The following is an 18,985-nucleotide window of genomic DNA, read 5'->3' as shown; positions in this document are numbered from 1 at the left end:
ATGTCCGTTTGGGGAAACAAATTCTGCTTTAGTCATATTTCAAGTGCAATACAGGTTGTATTTATTTACTTGAATTATTTATTGGAGTCACTAAACTATGTTTATATGTATTCATGCATGCATCTATGTGTATCTATCTATCTGTCTGTCTGTCTGTCTATGCATCTGTCTGTCTATCTATCATCTAATCGTCTCCCAATTTACAAAATATTACCTTTCCAAACACTAGATTATTGTTCAAAGCAATCCCACTGGGTCTTAGAGGTGGTATAAATGAGAGATAGTAAGGACTGGATTATTATTAAAGAACAGAGTCCGGCCTCTTTGCCCCAGTTGAATCCAGAAGATTTGGTTGTGGATTCAGAAAGTTTCCCAAAGTATGTTATAAATGCCTGCACATTACTAGAGAACAAAATGGGCGCAGTATAATTCCTGCACCAAACTTAGCCCACATCTATTTTCATATATTCCATGAACTAACAATCACTTTCGCATTGTAATTGACTAGTTAAAAAACATCAAAGAACACTATTTGAGAGCAACTGAAAATATTCGAAAAGTCAAATTTCACTGTCTGAAAAGTTTTATTGGTGGAGGCTGTATTTGTCATGTTATCTATCAATGACAGGGCTGACTGGCTGTGATGGAGGCTGTTCATATTGCCTACAAAGCATACACTATTTACAGTCTGGCCATTACAGAAAAGTTTGCCAAATCTTGTGTTAAATTAGTCTCACAAACAAATTTAAAAACAAAATGATGCAGATTCCTCAAATAGGAAACAAGTTTAATTTTATTTATTTTACTGTAAATATGTCTCTGGGAAGGAGATAAATAATAGTTAAAAAAGAAAAGTAAAGTCTGTGTTGGCTAGTTAAATTCCAAATCTATAACCCTGAATTTTCCAATCTTTATGTGCTAGCTATTTTGTTTCACTGTCATGTCTCATGACAGGTATAGTATTCCATCATTGGATTCTGTTCTTTTCTTTCTTTTTCTTTTTTTCATGACAGGGTTTCTCTGTGTAGCCTTGAGTGTCCCGATTTCTCTTTATAGACCAGACAGGCCTCGAACTCACAGAGATCTACCTGCCTCTGCTTCCCCAAGTGCTGGGATTACAAGCATGTGCCACAATGCTTGGCTCCATCGCTGGATTCTTAATGCTTGTCTTTCTACATGAAACTGCCACAAGTGGTTCCGTGGCTATGCACAGTTGAAATCACTCGTAATACATAAACCCACAAATTGAAGGCTAATAATTGTCACTATAATGAACACTATATGTGCAAGCCAAAGATCAACACATCACTTTCCAGGAAGGCTCATACACACATTCATTGAAGACCATCTGCATATTATCACAGGCTTACCGAGTCAGTTTTTCCCCACCGTGTGGGTTCTGAAGCAGGAGCTGATCACTTAGCCTAACCAGTTCACCTTGGCCCTCTCTGGCTCTGTGTTGATACCAGAAACCATGCTGATCAATAAACAGCATTGTGGCTGGTCACTGAATGTAGCCTCAAGCAACCTGAAAGATGGGCCACCTACCAAAGGATGGGTAGTATCTGTGATGGAGAGGCTACAGCCAGAAGCAGATAGAATCACTTCATGGGGGACCAGATAGCTCCCCTCAAGTTATGACCATCCTCCTCGTGGTCAACCAGGCATATTAATCAACACTACTTAATTATGCATACCCCTGGCACCATCATCCCAATCCTCTCTTTTCTTATACCCAGAGCTCATATGAATTCCTAAAGACAAACTTGGAGTCATTGGGCCCTGTTGTATGTTCCTTTTCTCAACACACCTTGGTTAAATTTCTTTCTGGTTTACACAACTAGTCACCTCTTTGGTTGATATTTTAGAACCACATCTAGCATAGTTTTCCTGGAATTTCTAAGGCTAAGACTTTTGTCCCAAATCTTTAGTTAAACTTATAAGTTGAAAAATTTAAAAATCTACTTTTGGATATGTCAATAAAAAGGTTATCATCAGCAACTGCTTCGCTTTCATGTGTTCATAAATTATTCTTGATAATAAAATCATCATAAAAACAAATTAAAAAAAAATAAATCCAGCTCTTACTTCAAACAAATAATCCAACATCCCAGACTTAAACTAAGTCAGCTTGTGTTTTCCTCATTAACCTCAGTAACCCTGAGCCATGCTGCAATGAAGAACACATGAAGAGTACTTAGGAAATAGCAATCACTCTTCATATGTAATATGAAAACCCTATTATGTTTCTACAAATTGTATTACAAATATTTCAAATAGAATCTGCTCTTATTCAACCAGAAGGGGAAAATGGCATGAAAAGATGTCTTCAAGAGAACACACAGGATATTTTGTGTCACGAAATATTTAAACGTTTCCCCAGAAGTAATGGTTTAATTTTGAAGTGTATCATAAAATCTCAAGAAGACTGAGATGTTAATACTAGAGGCCATGTCTGAACCTTTCATATACTAATAAGAGTGTGAATCACTAAAGGCAAGGTGCTACCTCCCCCAATTTGAATAAATTCTCTTGAATGTGTTTTTGATTGCCCGCAACACTCAAGTGCACAGTGCTAGCTCCAACTTTGAAGTAAATCTGTTTTCTTGACTTTCTGGTCTATTGCCCCTTCACTTTTCCATGGAGAAATAAAGAGCTTCCAAATTAAAAATGTTTCCACAAGCACTTGGACTTATTTCTGACAAAGGAATGGACTGAATAGTAGCCTCCCAAAGATGATACATGTAATTGAATAAGCTAATTCTCCTGAGGGAAATTTCCTTTAACTTCTCTAATCATTCCAATATAAAATAATAAATATAACTATAACATAAAGTAGCATTGTTCTACTCCAGTCTGAAGGGGAGAATCTGCAATTCATTGACCTTCCCTCTTGGATAGAAGCTTGCACTGCATGGGTGTTTAAATACCAGCAGATTCTAAAGTCCTTCCTAGCTGGAATCAGTTCAGCAAGCCTCCCATTTCTTTTGGGTTGCAAATCTGTGGCCAGTTTTCTTGGCCCAATGATTGAAGAACCCCCATTGCCTCTGTCACTGAAGAAGATGCTGGAAACAGGAAATAGTCACATATCCTGTTGCCAAACGAAAGAACATTGAGTTTTCACCAAGTCCAAAGCAGAATGCAGCAATTGAACTCCCTCTGCAAACTCAGGGCATTGATGAACTCTTTAGAGAAACTTTTTAACCTAAGGCCAATTTTCTTTAGCTTAGGTCCAAAAGGGGGCTGCCTCTTGGCCTAACTAAACCAACTTTTCACCTCTCTGTTCTCTGTAATGCCGGGAGACACATTGCTACCCATAACCACGGCAAGAAACCCTCTTCTTGTTAAATTTATGCAACTTTTCAACGTTTAAAATACTAATTTATGGAAACAAAGAGAACAAATGGGCAATGCCACCACAACCAAGAAAACTAAACCAAACCACTGCACTCAGATACATGAACTACGGCAGATCAAACAACAAAGCAAACATTACAAACAAAGTCACTTGCATTCGGTTTCTTTGCATTAGTTTCTCAGCATATGTGTACGTACAGTCATTAGGTGTGGTGAACACTTGTCTGTTACTTGAATAGTCACTTTGGGATTAAAAGAGAAAAAAGAAAGGAAAAAAAAAAAAAAAGAAAACATCATCTCAGGGAGATGAAAGGCAAGCCAAATGCGAGCCCATGGTTGGCTTACGGAGCTCTGTGCAGCACTTATAAAGTCCTATACTCGCTCTGTCAATCCAGCTCAGTTACGAGGGTCACTAGTCTGCCACACTGACTGTGGCATCTGCTGTCACATCTCATCTATTTGTATCAAGAAACTGAAGGACTTCAAGGAGCTCATGCTAGGAAACTCTGGCGCTAATAAATGCTGCTACTAATTATCATTAATTGTGTGGTCACCTTATGCAGAACATCTGCTGTACTTGCGTCATTTTACTTAAGCCACACAGTTACCCAAGAAGGTGGGCCAAGCACTTAAGATTTGCTTTACAATGCTGGGTGGCAGCAGCAGCGCACGCCTTTAATCTCAGCACATGGGAGACAGAGGCAAGCAGGCCTCTGTGAGTTCGAGGCCAGCCTGGTCTACTGAGTGAGTCCAGGTCAGCCAAGGCTACACAGGGAAACCCTGTTTCAAAAACAAAAACAAAACAAAACAAAACAAAAAAACAAAAGCAAAAAGATTTGCTTTGTAAGAAAAAAAAAGGGGACTAAATAAGCAAAACTTTATTCTCTTAACAGTTTGATTCATCAAAGATCAACCTTCACAATGAACAGAATGGTGTTTTCAATATCAGAGGTCAGATGGGCCATCACTATCACAGGCCACCAGAATATGTTGGTGTTAGGATGAACGCTAGCTTGGAGGGCTCACCTCAGGGACTTCTAGTAACAGTTCATCTTGTCCCCTCAAAGTGAACAACTCTACTTTTCTGTGAGCAATAACTCTTAAAACATCGTCTGAGAAAACTATTCAATATTCTTGTCGACTCCATATATTGGGACGGTTACATCACTTAAAGGAAATGCTAAATACTTTCCCCCCCCCCCATCACATTAAAGGATTCTTCTCTGCAATACTTTTAAGTAATTAAATTGGCTCATTTGGTGCTCTAGATTCTGGCCCAGTTTGATTACTTATACATAAATACAGATATAAATATGGCATAGATATTAGTGTTCTTTGATTGGCCAGTGATTCTGCTGCTGCTGCTGCTGTTGTTGTTGCTGATCAAATGCAACCTTAGTTTGTGCTCAGTTCACAGCTGCACAAAGAGCTAAATGAACCTCAGAGGATTTATTAACAAACAACCAGAGGCAGGGGCGATGGCTCAGTGAGTAAAATGCTTGCTACACTAGCATGAACACTGGAGCTCAGATTCCCAGAGCCCAAGTAAAAGCAGATCATGGCTGCAATCCCAGGATGGGGCTGGGGGGGGGGATGAGAAGAGACAGGCAGATTCTGGGGGCTTGCTGGTCAGACAGTCTAGCCGAAACTGCAAGTTCATTGAGAGACCTTGTCTCAAAACTATGAGGTAGAGATGGGATTGAGGCACGTACTCAAGGCCAACATCTGCCCTCCACACCCACATACTTGAACACGCACAAACACCACACAAGTAACAAAGTAATTTCATCAGAGTAGCTTGCCTTTCTTACTCAGAATTTAATGATCTTAACAGGGATAAATTAATAAGGGAAATAAGTGTAATCTCTCGTACAAACTCATCTGTGCCAAAGACTTATGATGCAGGTGAGTGAGTGTGAACTCCCACATTGTAATTCTCACAGCTTCGGAGTTGCTCTTTCCTGTGCTTGAACTATCCCTCTGAGGCCTTTGTATAGATGGCTTCTTCCAGCCCCTTTGCTCACTGTCGTATTGTCCCCAAGATCACTCAGAGCCTTTTCCTTGGTAAACTTCTCAGATCTGTGTTCTTGACAGATGTTTGCCCTCTGTCTTTTGGTTACAGGCATTGAGAGGAAGAACAAAGGCCTGACTCCTTTCTTCCTCAGTTCTCTGCATCCAGCAAAGGGACAGGCTCACAGGGGAGGAGCAGTTCTCCTCCTTCCTAGGGCTGGGCCGACTCTTTAATGCATTTCCTCATGTGGTGACCCCCAACCATAAAATCACTGGGTGGCTATTTCATGACTGTAATTTTGCTACAGTTATGAATCATAATACAAATACATGATATACAGGATGGTCTTAAGTGACCCCTGTAAAAAGGTTGTTTGATCCCCCAAAGGGGTCACAATGCACAAGTTGTGCCTTAGATGAACTGGCAGTAGATGAACTTGCCTTTCACTGCTAGCCACTTATGTAAATGAGCTGGGAGCCTAACCCCTCTGGGAAGCACAGATACTGTGTTCATTTTAGATGGCTCCCTTATGGGAGTTGTTGTAAGTTGCTATCAGGAGAGAACAGCAAAAAGAGAACATCTAGGAGATGTCAAGGTCTACCGGATTTTGTTGTTGTTGTTGTTATTGTTTTTTCAAGACAGGGTTTCTCTGTGTAGCCTTGGCTGTCCTAGGCTAACTTAAACCTAACTCTCTAATCTAAGTTTATTGTTTTTAAAACCATTTAAAGACAGTTATAAAATGTACCAGATCATTATATATATCTGGCACCCCATAAGAGAGAAGGCCTGTACTTTCTTTCTCATCATCACGATCCCCTATTTTCAGATGATGTAATATTCCTAACAACTTAAGGATGAAGTTGATGTCCATTTTCTCATTCTGTTTACCATGGAGACCTTCCTCATGCATGGAGAGCATAGGGAACCACATGAAAAGCCAGCCTACCCATCTTTCCACTTTACAGATGGGAGAGTCACCTAGCATTGCTATTCTCTAGAGCTTAGAGCTTCCCTTAAACTACCTGATAAAACAAAGGAAGACGTCAAAAATAGCAACAAGAAGTTTGCGATCTTTCCAGTTATGCAATTCATTTTGTCCCTGGGGAATATTTTCTAGAGACAGTAGAGATGATGTTCCTATGCTGACAGAAAAGAGCTTTGCTATCTGAAGCAAAGCATATTCTGGATCTCAGTGTTCACAACCAAATAATTCAATACCAGGATGTGTCCATCAGCCACAGCACACATAGTGGTTTCCCATCCATGACAAACTTCAAGTTATCCCCCATCTTGTAAGAAGACCTTATTTTTAGAACTGCATTTTCCAGGCTATCTTAAGATTGACATATGTGCGTGTGAATCCAAGTGTCAGACCGGATCAAACCCTTAAAGGAATGAGTACATCTTCCTGACTTTCTCTCTCCACAGCTGGAGACTGGCTACGCAGAGCTATGAGGGGATGAGTACCACTCTAGAGATGGAAGGAGGCAGTCGGAGCCAGTGCCCTGGCCCTGTGCTTCCAAGGAGCTAGAGGAGAAGCATGTGCATGCTGCAGGATCTGCCTCTGTTTTAAAGATCAAGCTCGTAGTCTAATATAGCCAACTTTCCTCAGTGGTCCAGAGGTAGCCGTGTGATGCAGCAAAACGATGGGTTTTGAGCTGGAAAGAACCTTTGAGGTTCTGTTGGACCTCTTCACTTTACTGAAGTGAAGGCCAAAGTTAGAAGAGTAGACACGTTTCTTGATCTTAACAGATAGCTGGCAGTAGAGTAGGTTGCAAGCATCCTGAAATTCCAGTCCATCCTTCTCCTTTCTGGTGCAATTAGCAGAGCTCCCTAGAAGTTACTCTGGACCCGGCCCCCTAATGAACCTTAATTAACCTTTAATGTTTCCCTTTTCCTCAATGAAACCAATTAGTCTCACTATGACCCCCCCCCTCGACTGTAAAATGTCTGGGGTGCAGAGGCATGACAGTCAGAAATTCAGAAGGCATCTAGTTTTTAGAACTCAGCTGTATAATATTACGAGGAGCAGTTATCACCTACATGAAATTTTTTTATAAAAGTATGCAATGGCAGTAACTTCAACTGTCAAAGAAACAGCGTAAGAAACACGCACATCATATAACCATCTACCATGGGCCACAGCTCTCTGTGGAGCACAGGAGACATTAGGTATAGCAGTGATTTAGAAAATTGCCAAAAGCCAGTCTCAGTGGCTTATGCTTGTAATCTCAGGAGGATCCCTGTGAGTTTGAGGCTAGCCTGGTGAACAAAGAAAGTCCAGAACAGTCAAGGCTACACAGAGAAACACTGTCTCAAAACAAACAAACAAACAAACAAAAAGTTGTCAAAGGCGAAGGCATCATAAAAAGCAAACAACACATCTAGATACCAACACCCAAGGTCCTTGAACTTCATGCTGATTTTCATTCCCCCTTTATCCTTAGATACCCCATAGACCCTGCTTATACTTATGTGTGAAACTATGTGCTTATATTTGAATTTCCCAAAATTCCATTTTTACATGCCAGTATGGCCCATTTCTTACCATCCTCATTTTCATCAAACACTGGTGCTTTGCTTGAAGTGTTGGCTCCCATGGTCAAGTTTGCACTGACCTGGACACTCTAGTTACAGTACCCTGGGAGAAACACTCATTGCTGTTCAATGTAGGCCTCAGAAATGTAGCTGGATGTCTATACAAAAAAGGGAGAAAGAAACAAAGAAATGGTATCCTTATAATAGAGTATGTGATAGATTACCCTGAATGCAGAGTGTAACAAAGCATTAACTTGTGTTGCTGTAGCAGAAACTTCTGTCCTTAAAAATTATGATACTAGAAATGACAGTGCATGGGGCAATGGGAGAAGCCACACAGCACAGTGTCATCAACCTGTGCTTATAAAGTAGAAAAAAGGCAAAGTCTTTCCCCAAGTAGGAAGGAAAAGTGAAGGTGAGGTCAGTTAAGTGACTGCAAGATAAAAATAAAAATAATCTTAGGAAACCCATATGTTTTAAAGAAAATAGGCTAACTTTACGTTTTCATTTTTGCTGTGTGACCAAGAACAGTCTTACAATCTTCACTTTTAAGCATGAAGTTGCCTTGTTTTTTCCCCTCACTCTGGAAGGCACCACACTGGGTTAGACTTTACTAGCAAGTGGATGGCTTCCTCCAAACATTTTTACTTCTCCCAAACTTGGACTTGATAATGCTCTTAACCCAAAAGGAAAGACACATACATTTAACTCTTTGTAAATATATGGAATATCGATAAACATTATATATTCACATTATGTGACTCCTATGCTGTATCATATTAATACACACTTTATGTGACATGTATAAATTATGTTTGTTTGAGTGGCATACTCCCTTATGTAGCTGAGGCTAGCCTTTAACTCCCATTTACCTACCTCAGCCTCAATAGTTTGGTGAGGGCAGATGCTCAGAGCTAGCACAGGCTCTAATACAAGTTTATGTACTGAGTACATGAACATAAATACATATTTAAAACAATACATATGTTCCTTTTATAATACACATGCTCATTAATTGCTGTGCATCTTAAACCTCAAGTTAAACTATGTATCTGAGAGATGAAAGTGCCTTTAAAATGGACATTTATTCATTGATTCCTTTAAAAACACAAGTGGTAAAAACTCTTGCTATCCTGCAATCCTATTAAGCAGAAGCAATGCCTGGTTTCCAATCCTAAAAACTGCATGGTCATGGCCTTGAAACAGCTACTTAGCCTCTGGCCACTAAAATGGGCACATAACAGTATCCCTCAGGAGTCACAAGCTCGAATGCCTTTAAGTGCCAGGAAACCTCCACAAAAGACCCAAACCAGACCAGGTACAGGACATTCGGGCACTGTGAGAACAATGGTGGCACTAGCTTAATCTAAAAGATGCATTTGTGGTCAGATGAAGAAATTGCTGCTGTGTGGAGACACTGCCCAAGGATCTTTAGAACTACTGAAATGGAGAAGAGTCGGATTTTACAAAAAAAAAAATAAATAAAATTTTTTTTTTAAATTCAGCTCAGCTATACAGTTCAAAAAAATCATGCTTGGGACAAATATGACTCATAGATGTAGATAGTAAAGCAATAGAAGTGCAGTAACTAAGTACTTAGTATATACAGTGTGCAAAGAATGAGTGTTTATTTTCACTAGTATTTCTTTAGCATTTATTATTATTATTTTTTAGTTGTTGACACTTGTTGACCTTTTGTTTTCTTTTGTTACTTTTTCCCCTTGAATTTTTTAACACATGAAGGAAATACAGATTTAGATGCAGAATTAGAGAAAGTATTCAAGAGAGCCTGGTTTACGGATAATTTATTTTAAAAAGAACTTGGGGAGCCACTAGGTATAGCAGAAAAGCTCATTTTCTCATTAGAAAAGATGTAAGTTGAGCCTTCACTTAGAAGGAAGATCCATTAAGGAATTGCTACTTTTCCAACTAAATGCCAGCTGCTGGCAAAATGCCTTATGGTCTTTAAAAAGAATCATTAAATGTAGAGCAAAGAAAGAGTTGAGCAATCAGGAAGTGACCCATTAAATGGGGAGAGGGTTGGGGCAGGTGGTGACTGGTGGCTGAAGCGTGCTCAGAGGGATTTCGGAGACCCAGGAAGATAGAAGAGAGAACTACTCTCTGTGTAAGTCTAAAAAAAAGGTTAAGAATAAGCAGGCTACCAAGATGAGACTTGATAGACTATGACCACATAGTGGGGTCCCCCTTGGTCATAGACCTTGAGGGTAGGGGAATAGGGTGAAAGCAGGAGGGAGGGAGGAATGGGAGGATACAAGTGATGGGATGACAATTGAGTCGTAATCTGAATAAAATAATTATATAAATAAAAAAAAACCCAAAAACAAAAACAAAAACATTTTAAACAAGAGAACAAATGAAGGAAAAGTATGTAGGATGGACATTGTGTTTGATGGAGAGTTAGGAAGCAGAATGAGGTACATATCCCTTGTGCTTTGTTGTAGCATGGAGTCCAGGAACAAAAATTGCAATGTCTCCATAACCAACAGCAATTTAAAAAAAAGAAAAGATAACTGGTCCTATACGTTTTAAGGAACAATGATTTTTAACAGTGTAGAGTTGGGCTATGTAAAATCTGGAACGCCTGCGTTTACACCACACAGCAGCTCTACCTGTCTTGTATTGCTCTGCACACCTTACACTTTTCTCAACTAGCCCATCTTTCCACCACATAAGATGTGCCAAGGACTGACCTTGCACACTGTCAAGTCAGATGGAGAAAGGGGGAGAACATGATCACGTCTGTCCACATTTCAGACTTCCATTCTGGGGTGCAATTTTATCCACTACGCAGCCAGCAAATTCACTGGGAGAAAAGTACATGTAAAGGGACCCATAGCCATGGATGTTTCGAAGGGAGCAGGTAAAACTTCCTTCCCTCATGGTAGCTACCACACATAATGTAGCTTAGAATTCTCTTTAACTTTTTCTGCCCTCCCCCCCCATACCATGCATAACCAAATTAGAAAAGTTTCTCTCATAACTGGAGAGAAACAGGCCTTTCTCTGGCAGGAAAATGGTGACTCATTCTTTCCACTCTGTTGAATAGAGAATAGAGGGAATGTTAAGATTCTTTTCTACAAAACCCTTCTACCCTTCCTGACCTCCTGTCTCAGAGTCCTTGGCATTAGCCAAGCATCAGATGCAGCAGCTCTGCACAGAAAGGGAGCCCTAAGCAGAAGAGGACAAGAGTTCACACTCTACTCTGACCCCATAATCACCAGATTATTAAATATGACCTAATTTTCTAATATCAGAATTTCAAGTGGTTAGCCTTGGACTAGTCAGCAGGTGGATGCTCTGGGCAGCGGTTTCCCTAGAGACTTCTAGAATTGGGGAGCACCAGGTGTGATGCAAGGATGTTGTAATAGCTGACAGCGCTGTGTGGATTTCATTACCAGAAGATGTGCAGTCCTGATTTTTTTTTTTTTTTTTTTTTGCATTTAAAAACAGCTTACATTGAAAACATTTAGAAACATGAGAAAGAACAAAAAGGGGAAGCATTCAAGTTAACAACATTCTCTGTTAAGAATTGTTTGTATTTTTCAACTTTGCTTCGCCGTTTTTTAGGTTACTGGCAAATAGACATTTCCACATTAGCCCTCAAGCCAAACAAACTGACTTTTCCCACCTCCTAAAGACAGCTCATGGATCTGTACACACCTCCATACTTTTAAAACGGAGATGTGTTTTAAAATAAGACGTCCGGACACACAAAGGAGATGCACCTAGTGTCTTGCTGTGCTCATTAGCCATCCTATTTTTGAGATCTAAGTATGAGCGTGCATATCTTTACAACTCTGATCTATGCTTTTCAAGTGCCGCCTAGCAATCCACAGTGTGACTACTGCACACACTGCACACTTTACTTTTCTGTGTGAAAATGTTCAAACTCCTCAGCTTTGGAGCCAGAGGACCTTGTGAAGACGAAGATAAGCGCGGAACGCAATGCTAGCTTACTCTGAAACTAGATCAAAGAAGGTAGTGGGAAAACTTCCCTTCATTCATTTCAACCCGGAGAATATTTCTTGGAGTCTTTGGGACCGAGGTGCTGTGAAACTGGAGGAGCCCGGGGCAGGGGTGGGTGGGGGTGGGGGCGGTTAAAGTCGCTCCTATCCTCCCTCTGGTTGTGCGAGTCACCATTTCCTTGAACTTCTCAGCTTCCCTTCTTCCACCAGTGCCCTTCTTCACACCGGGCGATGTCCTATGTACAATCACTACTCACCCAGTTGGCATCCTTCCTCCAGCCTTTACACTCACCTCAGAATGATGCTTCCATTCGAGAAGCAGGGGCTAACAACACGGGAACGATGGAGACAGAAGACACCTGCCTAGCAGGACGTGGCTGAGGGACTGGCCAAGCAGGATTGCGCGCTGGGCGCAGGCACCTGCAGCTGCAGACAGGACCCAGCGCAGCCGCGCAGCTTCCCAGCGAGAGCTGGTCGCGAGCAAGGAGGGGTGCGCCAAGCAGCCCGCCAGGGGCGTCCCCAGACGGCGCCCTCCCACAGAGCGGACTGGCAGTCGCCTGGACCAGCGCCAGTCTCCAGGGAACTGTGTGTCGCTGGCGGAGAGGTGGCGGGGGGGGGGGGGGGGGGGGAGTGGCGGACGAGCTCCCCAGGAGGGCGTTGCTGGGAGCCCGACCGCTTGCCACCCCGCCCGCCCCTGACTCCATCTCTAGCAAGCTGAGAGAATTCCCCAACTTCCCAGACTCAGGCGGAGATCCTTCCTAAAGTGATCCTTGGAAGGCATTCCTCCTACCTTGACCCCTAGCAATAGGAATCGCTGCGAGGTGGTGGATGTCAGGGTTGCAGGTACTAGATTCGGACTAGTACGGACAGTACATATGGATCGATCCATTTCATTGCTGAGGAAATTGAAGCACAAGCCAGGGAATGGTTGCCCACTGTAGCAGAATCATCCATCCGTGGGGAGACTCTCCTGGCCCCCAGCTTTTCCTCCTTCTCTGTACACTCACCTGCTGCTGGAAGTAAGAGTGGAAAGCCCCACAAGTACAGAGGAACGGAAGGAGAGAGCTATTAGGACTGTTTTACACGGCAGCTTCCTCTGCTTCCCTTGGCAATGGTCATGCCAATTAAAGTAACTTATTGTTTACCTCCAAGGCCAGGGTCACACTCCTCCAGCCAAGGGAAGAATGGTGCAGCAGTTGCTTCAGAAATGGCCAGTGTGACAGCAGGACAGGTGCCAGGCAGGGACAAATGAACAGCAGGGGGCCTGGTTTGAAAATGGCAACAAACTCTGCCCATCTTCCCCCATCCCTGCCATAAGCCCAGTAGATCCTAAAGAGAAACTGAGAACTTTGGGGAAAGAGAAAAATGAGAACTTTGGGGGTTAAAACTCTGCATTATTTCTAAATCTTTGCAAGGTTACAATGTTTTAAAAAACTGTTAGTCGAACAGAACGTGTCTGCCACTAAAGTTTTCAGAGCGCTTCTCGTTAAGCTAGCTAGAGTGGACACAGAACCATGCTAAACTTCTCAGGGTGGTGCTTAGTGGTTTTGTGTGTGTGTGTGTGTGTGTGTGTGTGTGAAAAATATATGCGGAAATTGTTGAACCCTCACCACATACATTACACAATGCTTCAGGATAAAGCTGCCTTCCTCGAGCCACTTTCCTATTCTTTCTCTCAGTTAGCTATGAACTATGTTCTTCCCAAGTATTTTAAACTCGAAGGTGCCTTTACACACGTGTTCATTTTGCCTTGAGCGTCCAAAAAGAAAGCCCAGGCTACAAAGAGAGTCCAGACCAACCAAGGCTACACAGAGAAACCTTGTCTTGAAAAAACAAACAAAAAATAAGAGAAAGAAAGAAAGAAAGAAAGAAAGACATCAGTAGTCAGGGGAGGTTTGAACTAGATGCGTGATAGTAAACTTAACATGGACCTCAGAGAGCACACATTCAAAGTAGCAACTGCTAAAACTATCATTTCAGGATGGCAGAGGCAGCTCAGTGGTTAAAAGCACTTGTTTCTCTTGCAGAGGACCCAGATTCAATTCCCAGCATGCACATAGTGATTCACAACCATCTATTGCTCCAGTCTCAGGGGATCTGATGCCCTCTTCAGACTTCCATGGGCACTAAGCATCATCCAAGGGGCGTGCACATAAGTATGTGCAGAAACACACACACACATACGCACACACAAAATCAAAAGATTTCCATTTCAATAAACAGGCTATTAGGTTTTATATGCCCCGTCCCGCTCAGATTGGCTCTGTAATCCATTCTTCTGCAGCTTCAGTCACTTTTGCTTAAAACAAAGCTGCAATTCAGCCAAATGCATGTGCTCCTTATAAGCTTGTCCTACCAGAGGTTTTATTTTTAAAAAGTTATATTGCTCATGACACATGAGTCATTAAATGAAAGCATCAATACAAGGCTCAGGATGGATACCTTCATATGAGTTACTGGTCTCCAAAACAAAACAGGTTGTCGCCATTGCCGTTGGTCATTCACCGTAACAACTTGGTTAGAGCCTATCACCAAAGACACAGAGAAATCCATCTCAAATTGACAGGAGGAGCTTTCCTCCATGTTGGCAGGCTTTTATAGTGCTGGCAAGTGCCATGCAGGTTGCTGGGGGAGAAAAAACATCAATGGTCCTACCCAGCATAGTACTCTGCATGCTATACCCATCTGCCCCCCGATGCAATAGTGGCACAAGTGTTCTAGGGTAGGGCCTTTCTGATTGGACTTGAGGTCTTCCCACAGGAGGGAATTCCAAGCCTGGGACTGTAATCCTCGTTAAAAGTCCATGGCTTGGAAGGTCACAGTCCCTAAGGTAGAACTTACTATTTTGCTCAATAGTAATGTTATCAAGTTGCCTCTGAACACTAATGCTTATACAAATAGACTTGGGCTTCTTTCAGCCTTGGTCCAAGAAGCTTCTTTTGTGCAGTGGACAGCAGTCAATGTAGACATGCATAACTGACCAAAATGCTGAGAACAGGAGACTAGGAGCCCTGTTATCGACCCCCACACTGCCAAGACTCAGTTGATCATTAGGGAAGGAAAAATGCAAAGACGATAAGAGCTGGAGAATGGGAAGGGGAGCTGCGAAATGCTTTCTTCTTTCTGGGTGGCACGGCACTGCACGCACAAGCTCACAGCAACTGTGGTCACCTGCACAAGACCTGCACAACATTAAGCCAACCCAAATCACACATGTGCAGCACTAACTGGACTTAGTCTTCAGTTGTCAAGGAGAGATAGTTTCAAAAGTAACGGAAACATTTTACCACTGTATCCTGTGAAGAGCAGAGTTGTTTCAACAAGATAATTGGGCTACAGTCTCTTCTTTAATTAGTTGTGCATTGTCCCTGTTGTTCCTAATCGTTGCCTGGGTGGGTGACTACTGCACAGGGTCTTTGCGTGGAAGGGACAGCCTGCCGTAGCCTAGGTATTTGGCCAACTAGGCTCTGTGCGTATGACAATCTCTGGAGCCCCCTAGTGGAGAGGAGAATGCGTTACCAGAAAGCAGTGAAACGGGGATGTTAAAGGTAGCCCATGGCTTACAGCAGACGTTTTAATACTATGGACTTCAAACATATTCCTCTTGTTTTGAGATTGTTTGATGCCACTTCACTTAAAACAAAGTGACATTCCTTGCCTTTATTAGTTACTGTTGTGAAGAGACACCCGTGACCAAGGGAACTCTTACAAAAGAAAGCATTTAATTGGAGAGTGGCTTACAGTTTCAGGTTAGTCTATTGTCACCATGGGGGGGTGGGGGAGGGCAGAAGCATAGGGGCACACATGGCAGGCATGGTGCTGGGGAAGTAATTGAGAGCTTGATCTGGAGAGAGAGAGAGAGAGACTTGGAGGAGGAGCTGTGGAGAGAGGAGAGGGGCGGACGAGGAGAGAGAGGAGAGAGAGCGAGAGAGAGAGGGAGAGGAGGAGAGAGAGAGAGAGAGAGAGAGAGAGAGAGAGAGAGAGAGAGAGAGAGAGATGCTTCCAAACCCACTCCCAGTGACCTATCTCCTTCAACAAAACCAGGCCTTCTAACCCTTCACAGGCAGCTTGCCAGCTGGGGACCAAGCAGCCAAATGTATGAGTGTTTGGGGGCCCTATCTCATCTGAAGTGCCTCATTACTCCAGCAGCCATTGTCTTAAGATGGCATGTCCCTTGACATCTGTTCAATGACCTCATCTTGAGTCAAGGTTTCTCTACAGCCAAACTGCCTATCTGGAGACTGAGGTAACTTTGCCTCTGCCAAGGGACATTTGGATAGCTCGTTACAGACAAGCTTCTGGATGTCGTTTCATTCAGCCTTCAAATCAGTTTCTCAGCTCAGATTTATTCTGACCTGGGATGCCATGCCTCAACCTACTCCCCTGCCCTTACTCACCATGAGTTGTTGTAACTACTTTGCTGTAGTTACAGTTCCTTGTCTGTCCCTGTGTGTGCAACATTGAATCTGGTAGTTGGCATAAAGGAGAGGAGATATTCCATAAAATACGTGTTTGGACTGAAAGGAAATATAATAAAACCATACTATACCTCGATGCAACAACTACATGGAGAAAGCAACCCTTTACAAGACAGTGTGTGAGGGAGGCAGCTCGCCCCAGGGGTCCTGGGGTGTGGGACGTAGCCTCCAAGTGTGGAGTATGGAGACATAAGTGTGTGATGCTTGGAGATGTTAATAAAAGATGTAGTGTTATTGGAGTAACAGAGTGTGGTGTGCAAAATTGATGAGAGGAACACCTTGAGGAAGGAAAGATGGTGTTTAAAACACTGAATTTTTAAACAGGGCATCAGTGGGAAGACTCTAGATGTGTTAGCGGGAAAATAGACCACTTGCAGTTCCGTTTTAGTAAGACCCCTCTGCCCTCTCTGAATAACTTGAAGCTTTATTTTTTTCTTATTTTGATATGCAAATTATATTCAGCTGTTTAGAAGGTGTGTTCTTATGACAGCATTCTAGTTCTCCACGGATATAATGAAGTTTTAGCACAGTGTCTTGGATTTAGTGAGTTCTCTGATATTTGCTGAATGCAACTCTGTGTTGAGTCTTCCTTAGTTTGCTCCCACAGCCCAGCCACCTTGAGGTATAGCTCACAATGATCTGCTGCACCTGTTTTTCTTTCAGGTATTATCCTGGAAGAGATGCTCCCATTCCTTTTTTTTCCCCCCAATTCCATTGACTGACTGAACTGTACAGTTTGCAAATACCTTTTACAAATCCTGTAATTCCTTCATTACTGTGTAATTACCACTTGGCTGTATTGATTATTTGCACACAGTAAGGAGGGCTCCTTGCCAGGAGCTGCGGATAGGAAGACAAATAAACCCACTTCTGCTCTGCAGGACTGCACAACGCGCTCTGCTGAGCCATAATACACAGCTGGCTGCTGCTGCTGCTGCTGTCACTCTGGGAGTGACTGAGAGAGAAACACATTTAGGAAGAAAGGGGGCATTTTATTTTGGTGCCTTAAATACAAGGTAAACATAGTTTCCAAATACCTGATACCTGACTGAAAATAGTGAATGGAAGTAAAGTTGGTGGAAATTAAAGCACAGAAGAAATAAAGACTTGTGTACCATTTGTTATATATGTACAAATGTAGCACTGAAAAGCAGCATGTGAGATGCAAATATTTAGACCAGTGGTTCTAGACCTTTCTAATACAAAGACACTCTAATACAGTTCCACCAACCATAAAATTATTTGTGTTGCTACTTTCTAACTGTAACTTTGCCACCATTGTGTATTGTAATGTAAATATTTGTGTTTTCCTATGGTCTTAGGTGACCCCGGTGAAAAGGTCATTCAATCCCCTAAAAGGAGTCAGGATGCACAGGTTGAGAACCAGTGATTGATTTAGACTCCGAGGCCTTTTGCTTCCTGAATTGACTGATGTGGGTATGATGGAAGCACTTTAACTGAACATTAGCAAGATGATTAAATAAGACAACACGTGAGAGCATTGAATGGCATGCCTTGGGCCATGCAGGTACTGACAGACCAAAGCAACTCCATTTTGCTTAAAACTTCCATGTCTGTATTTGGGTGACCTAGTCCTGAACTCTGAATCCAGGAAAAACCCCAGAAGATACACTTGAAGCAGAGGTATAGAATAGCCAATCAGCTGGAAAACAGGGAGGTGCTGAAAGCCCAGATGCTTCTTCAGACCTTCCAAAATGTTATTTCTTAGATCTTCTAAAAAGCTGGTCATTTGTGGTTTGGCACCAGACTTGTGCCAATCAGTTTAATGGGCAATATTCTCTCACAAACGCCATCCAATCATATACTCCAAAACCTATTTCTTTGTCTAAAACCTATAAAACCCACACATTTTCTAAGCCCAGAGCTCTCATCCCCAATCCACTGCATCAGTGATGGGGGAAGTCCCTGTCCTGGCTTGAATAAATAGCCCTTGTGCACTTGCATCAGAAGTAGCTCCCAAGTGGTCTTTGGGGACCACTTTGGGGTCTTTGGGGGCATAACAGTACCTAATAAACGTATTATACAGCTAATCACTCTTTTTGTCTGACCAGTGTGGCAGAGAATCCTTCTCACCACACTCTCAGCTGTGCTATCTGCTTTGAAAGGTCATTGCTAGGAGCCGTATATACCACAATGAAAACTACAGAGTCTTGTTCTAACAAAGCAATTTGCCAGCTACTGAAAAAGACAGTTGCAACACAGGGTGACCAGGCCTTCCTAGTCCTGGTCCTAGAAGAATTGGGGTGTCCTCCGAGTACATAAACGAAGTATCCAGTGTAGTCTGGAGGTGTTAACAAAGTTGTCACAGAGTAGCTATGTGTGGTCCTGAAAGTAAGTACTAACTAGTTATACAATGGGATTGAAGAAAAAAGGGTCCAGCGAAGAAGGGGCAATGTGGATACAGCCATAGTCTGTAGTGCAACTGTGTGCCAAGAATGCTGGGAGTTTCAGATCAGCTGGTTAAGGCAGATACAAGCTCTCCACACAGAATGAACCTCAAAGGCAATGTGAGGTAGCAATGTAACCTGCCTATGGAACGTGTGAACCCTGTGGCCTTATCGTCTGCTCTCAGCATAGAAAATGGAGGAAAATGA

General features: G+C 42.4%; 1 protein-coding gene across 2 annotated transcripts in view; it reads right to left on the bottom strand.

The window, feature by feature from the left end:
• Positions 1-12,328, bottom strand: part of Stk32a (serine/threonine kinase 32A) — a 109,251-nt gene extending 96,923 nt beyond the window's left edge. For both annotated transcript variants that reach the window (XM_051163632.1, XM_051163633.1), the window contains exons 1-2: positions 12,185-12,328; positions 7,917-8,064 (exon numbers count right to left, since the gene is read on the bottom strand). In XM_051163632.1, the coding sequence (XP_051019589.1) occupies positions 7,917-7,968 (52 nt within the window). In that variant the 5' untranslated portion in view covers positions 7,969-8,064; positions 12,185-12,328. The remainder of the gene's footprint in view (positions 1-7,916; positions 8,065-12,184) is intronic.
• Between the last annotated feature and the right edge of the window lie 6,657 nt (positions 12,329-18,985).

This window comes from Acomys russatus, chromosome 20 (assembly GCF_903995435.1).
Source record: "Acomys russatus chromosome 20, mAcoRus1.1, whole genome shotgun sequence".
NCBI lineage: Eukaryota > Metazoa > Chordata > Mammalia > Rodentia > Muridae > Acomys > Acomys russatus.
Note: the sequence above shows the minus strand (reverse complement) of the source record. Positions and strands in the feature narration are given on the sequence as shown.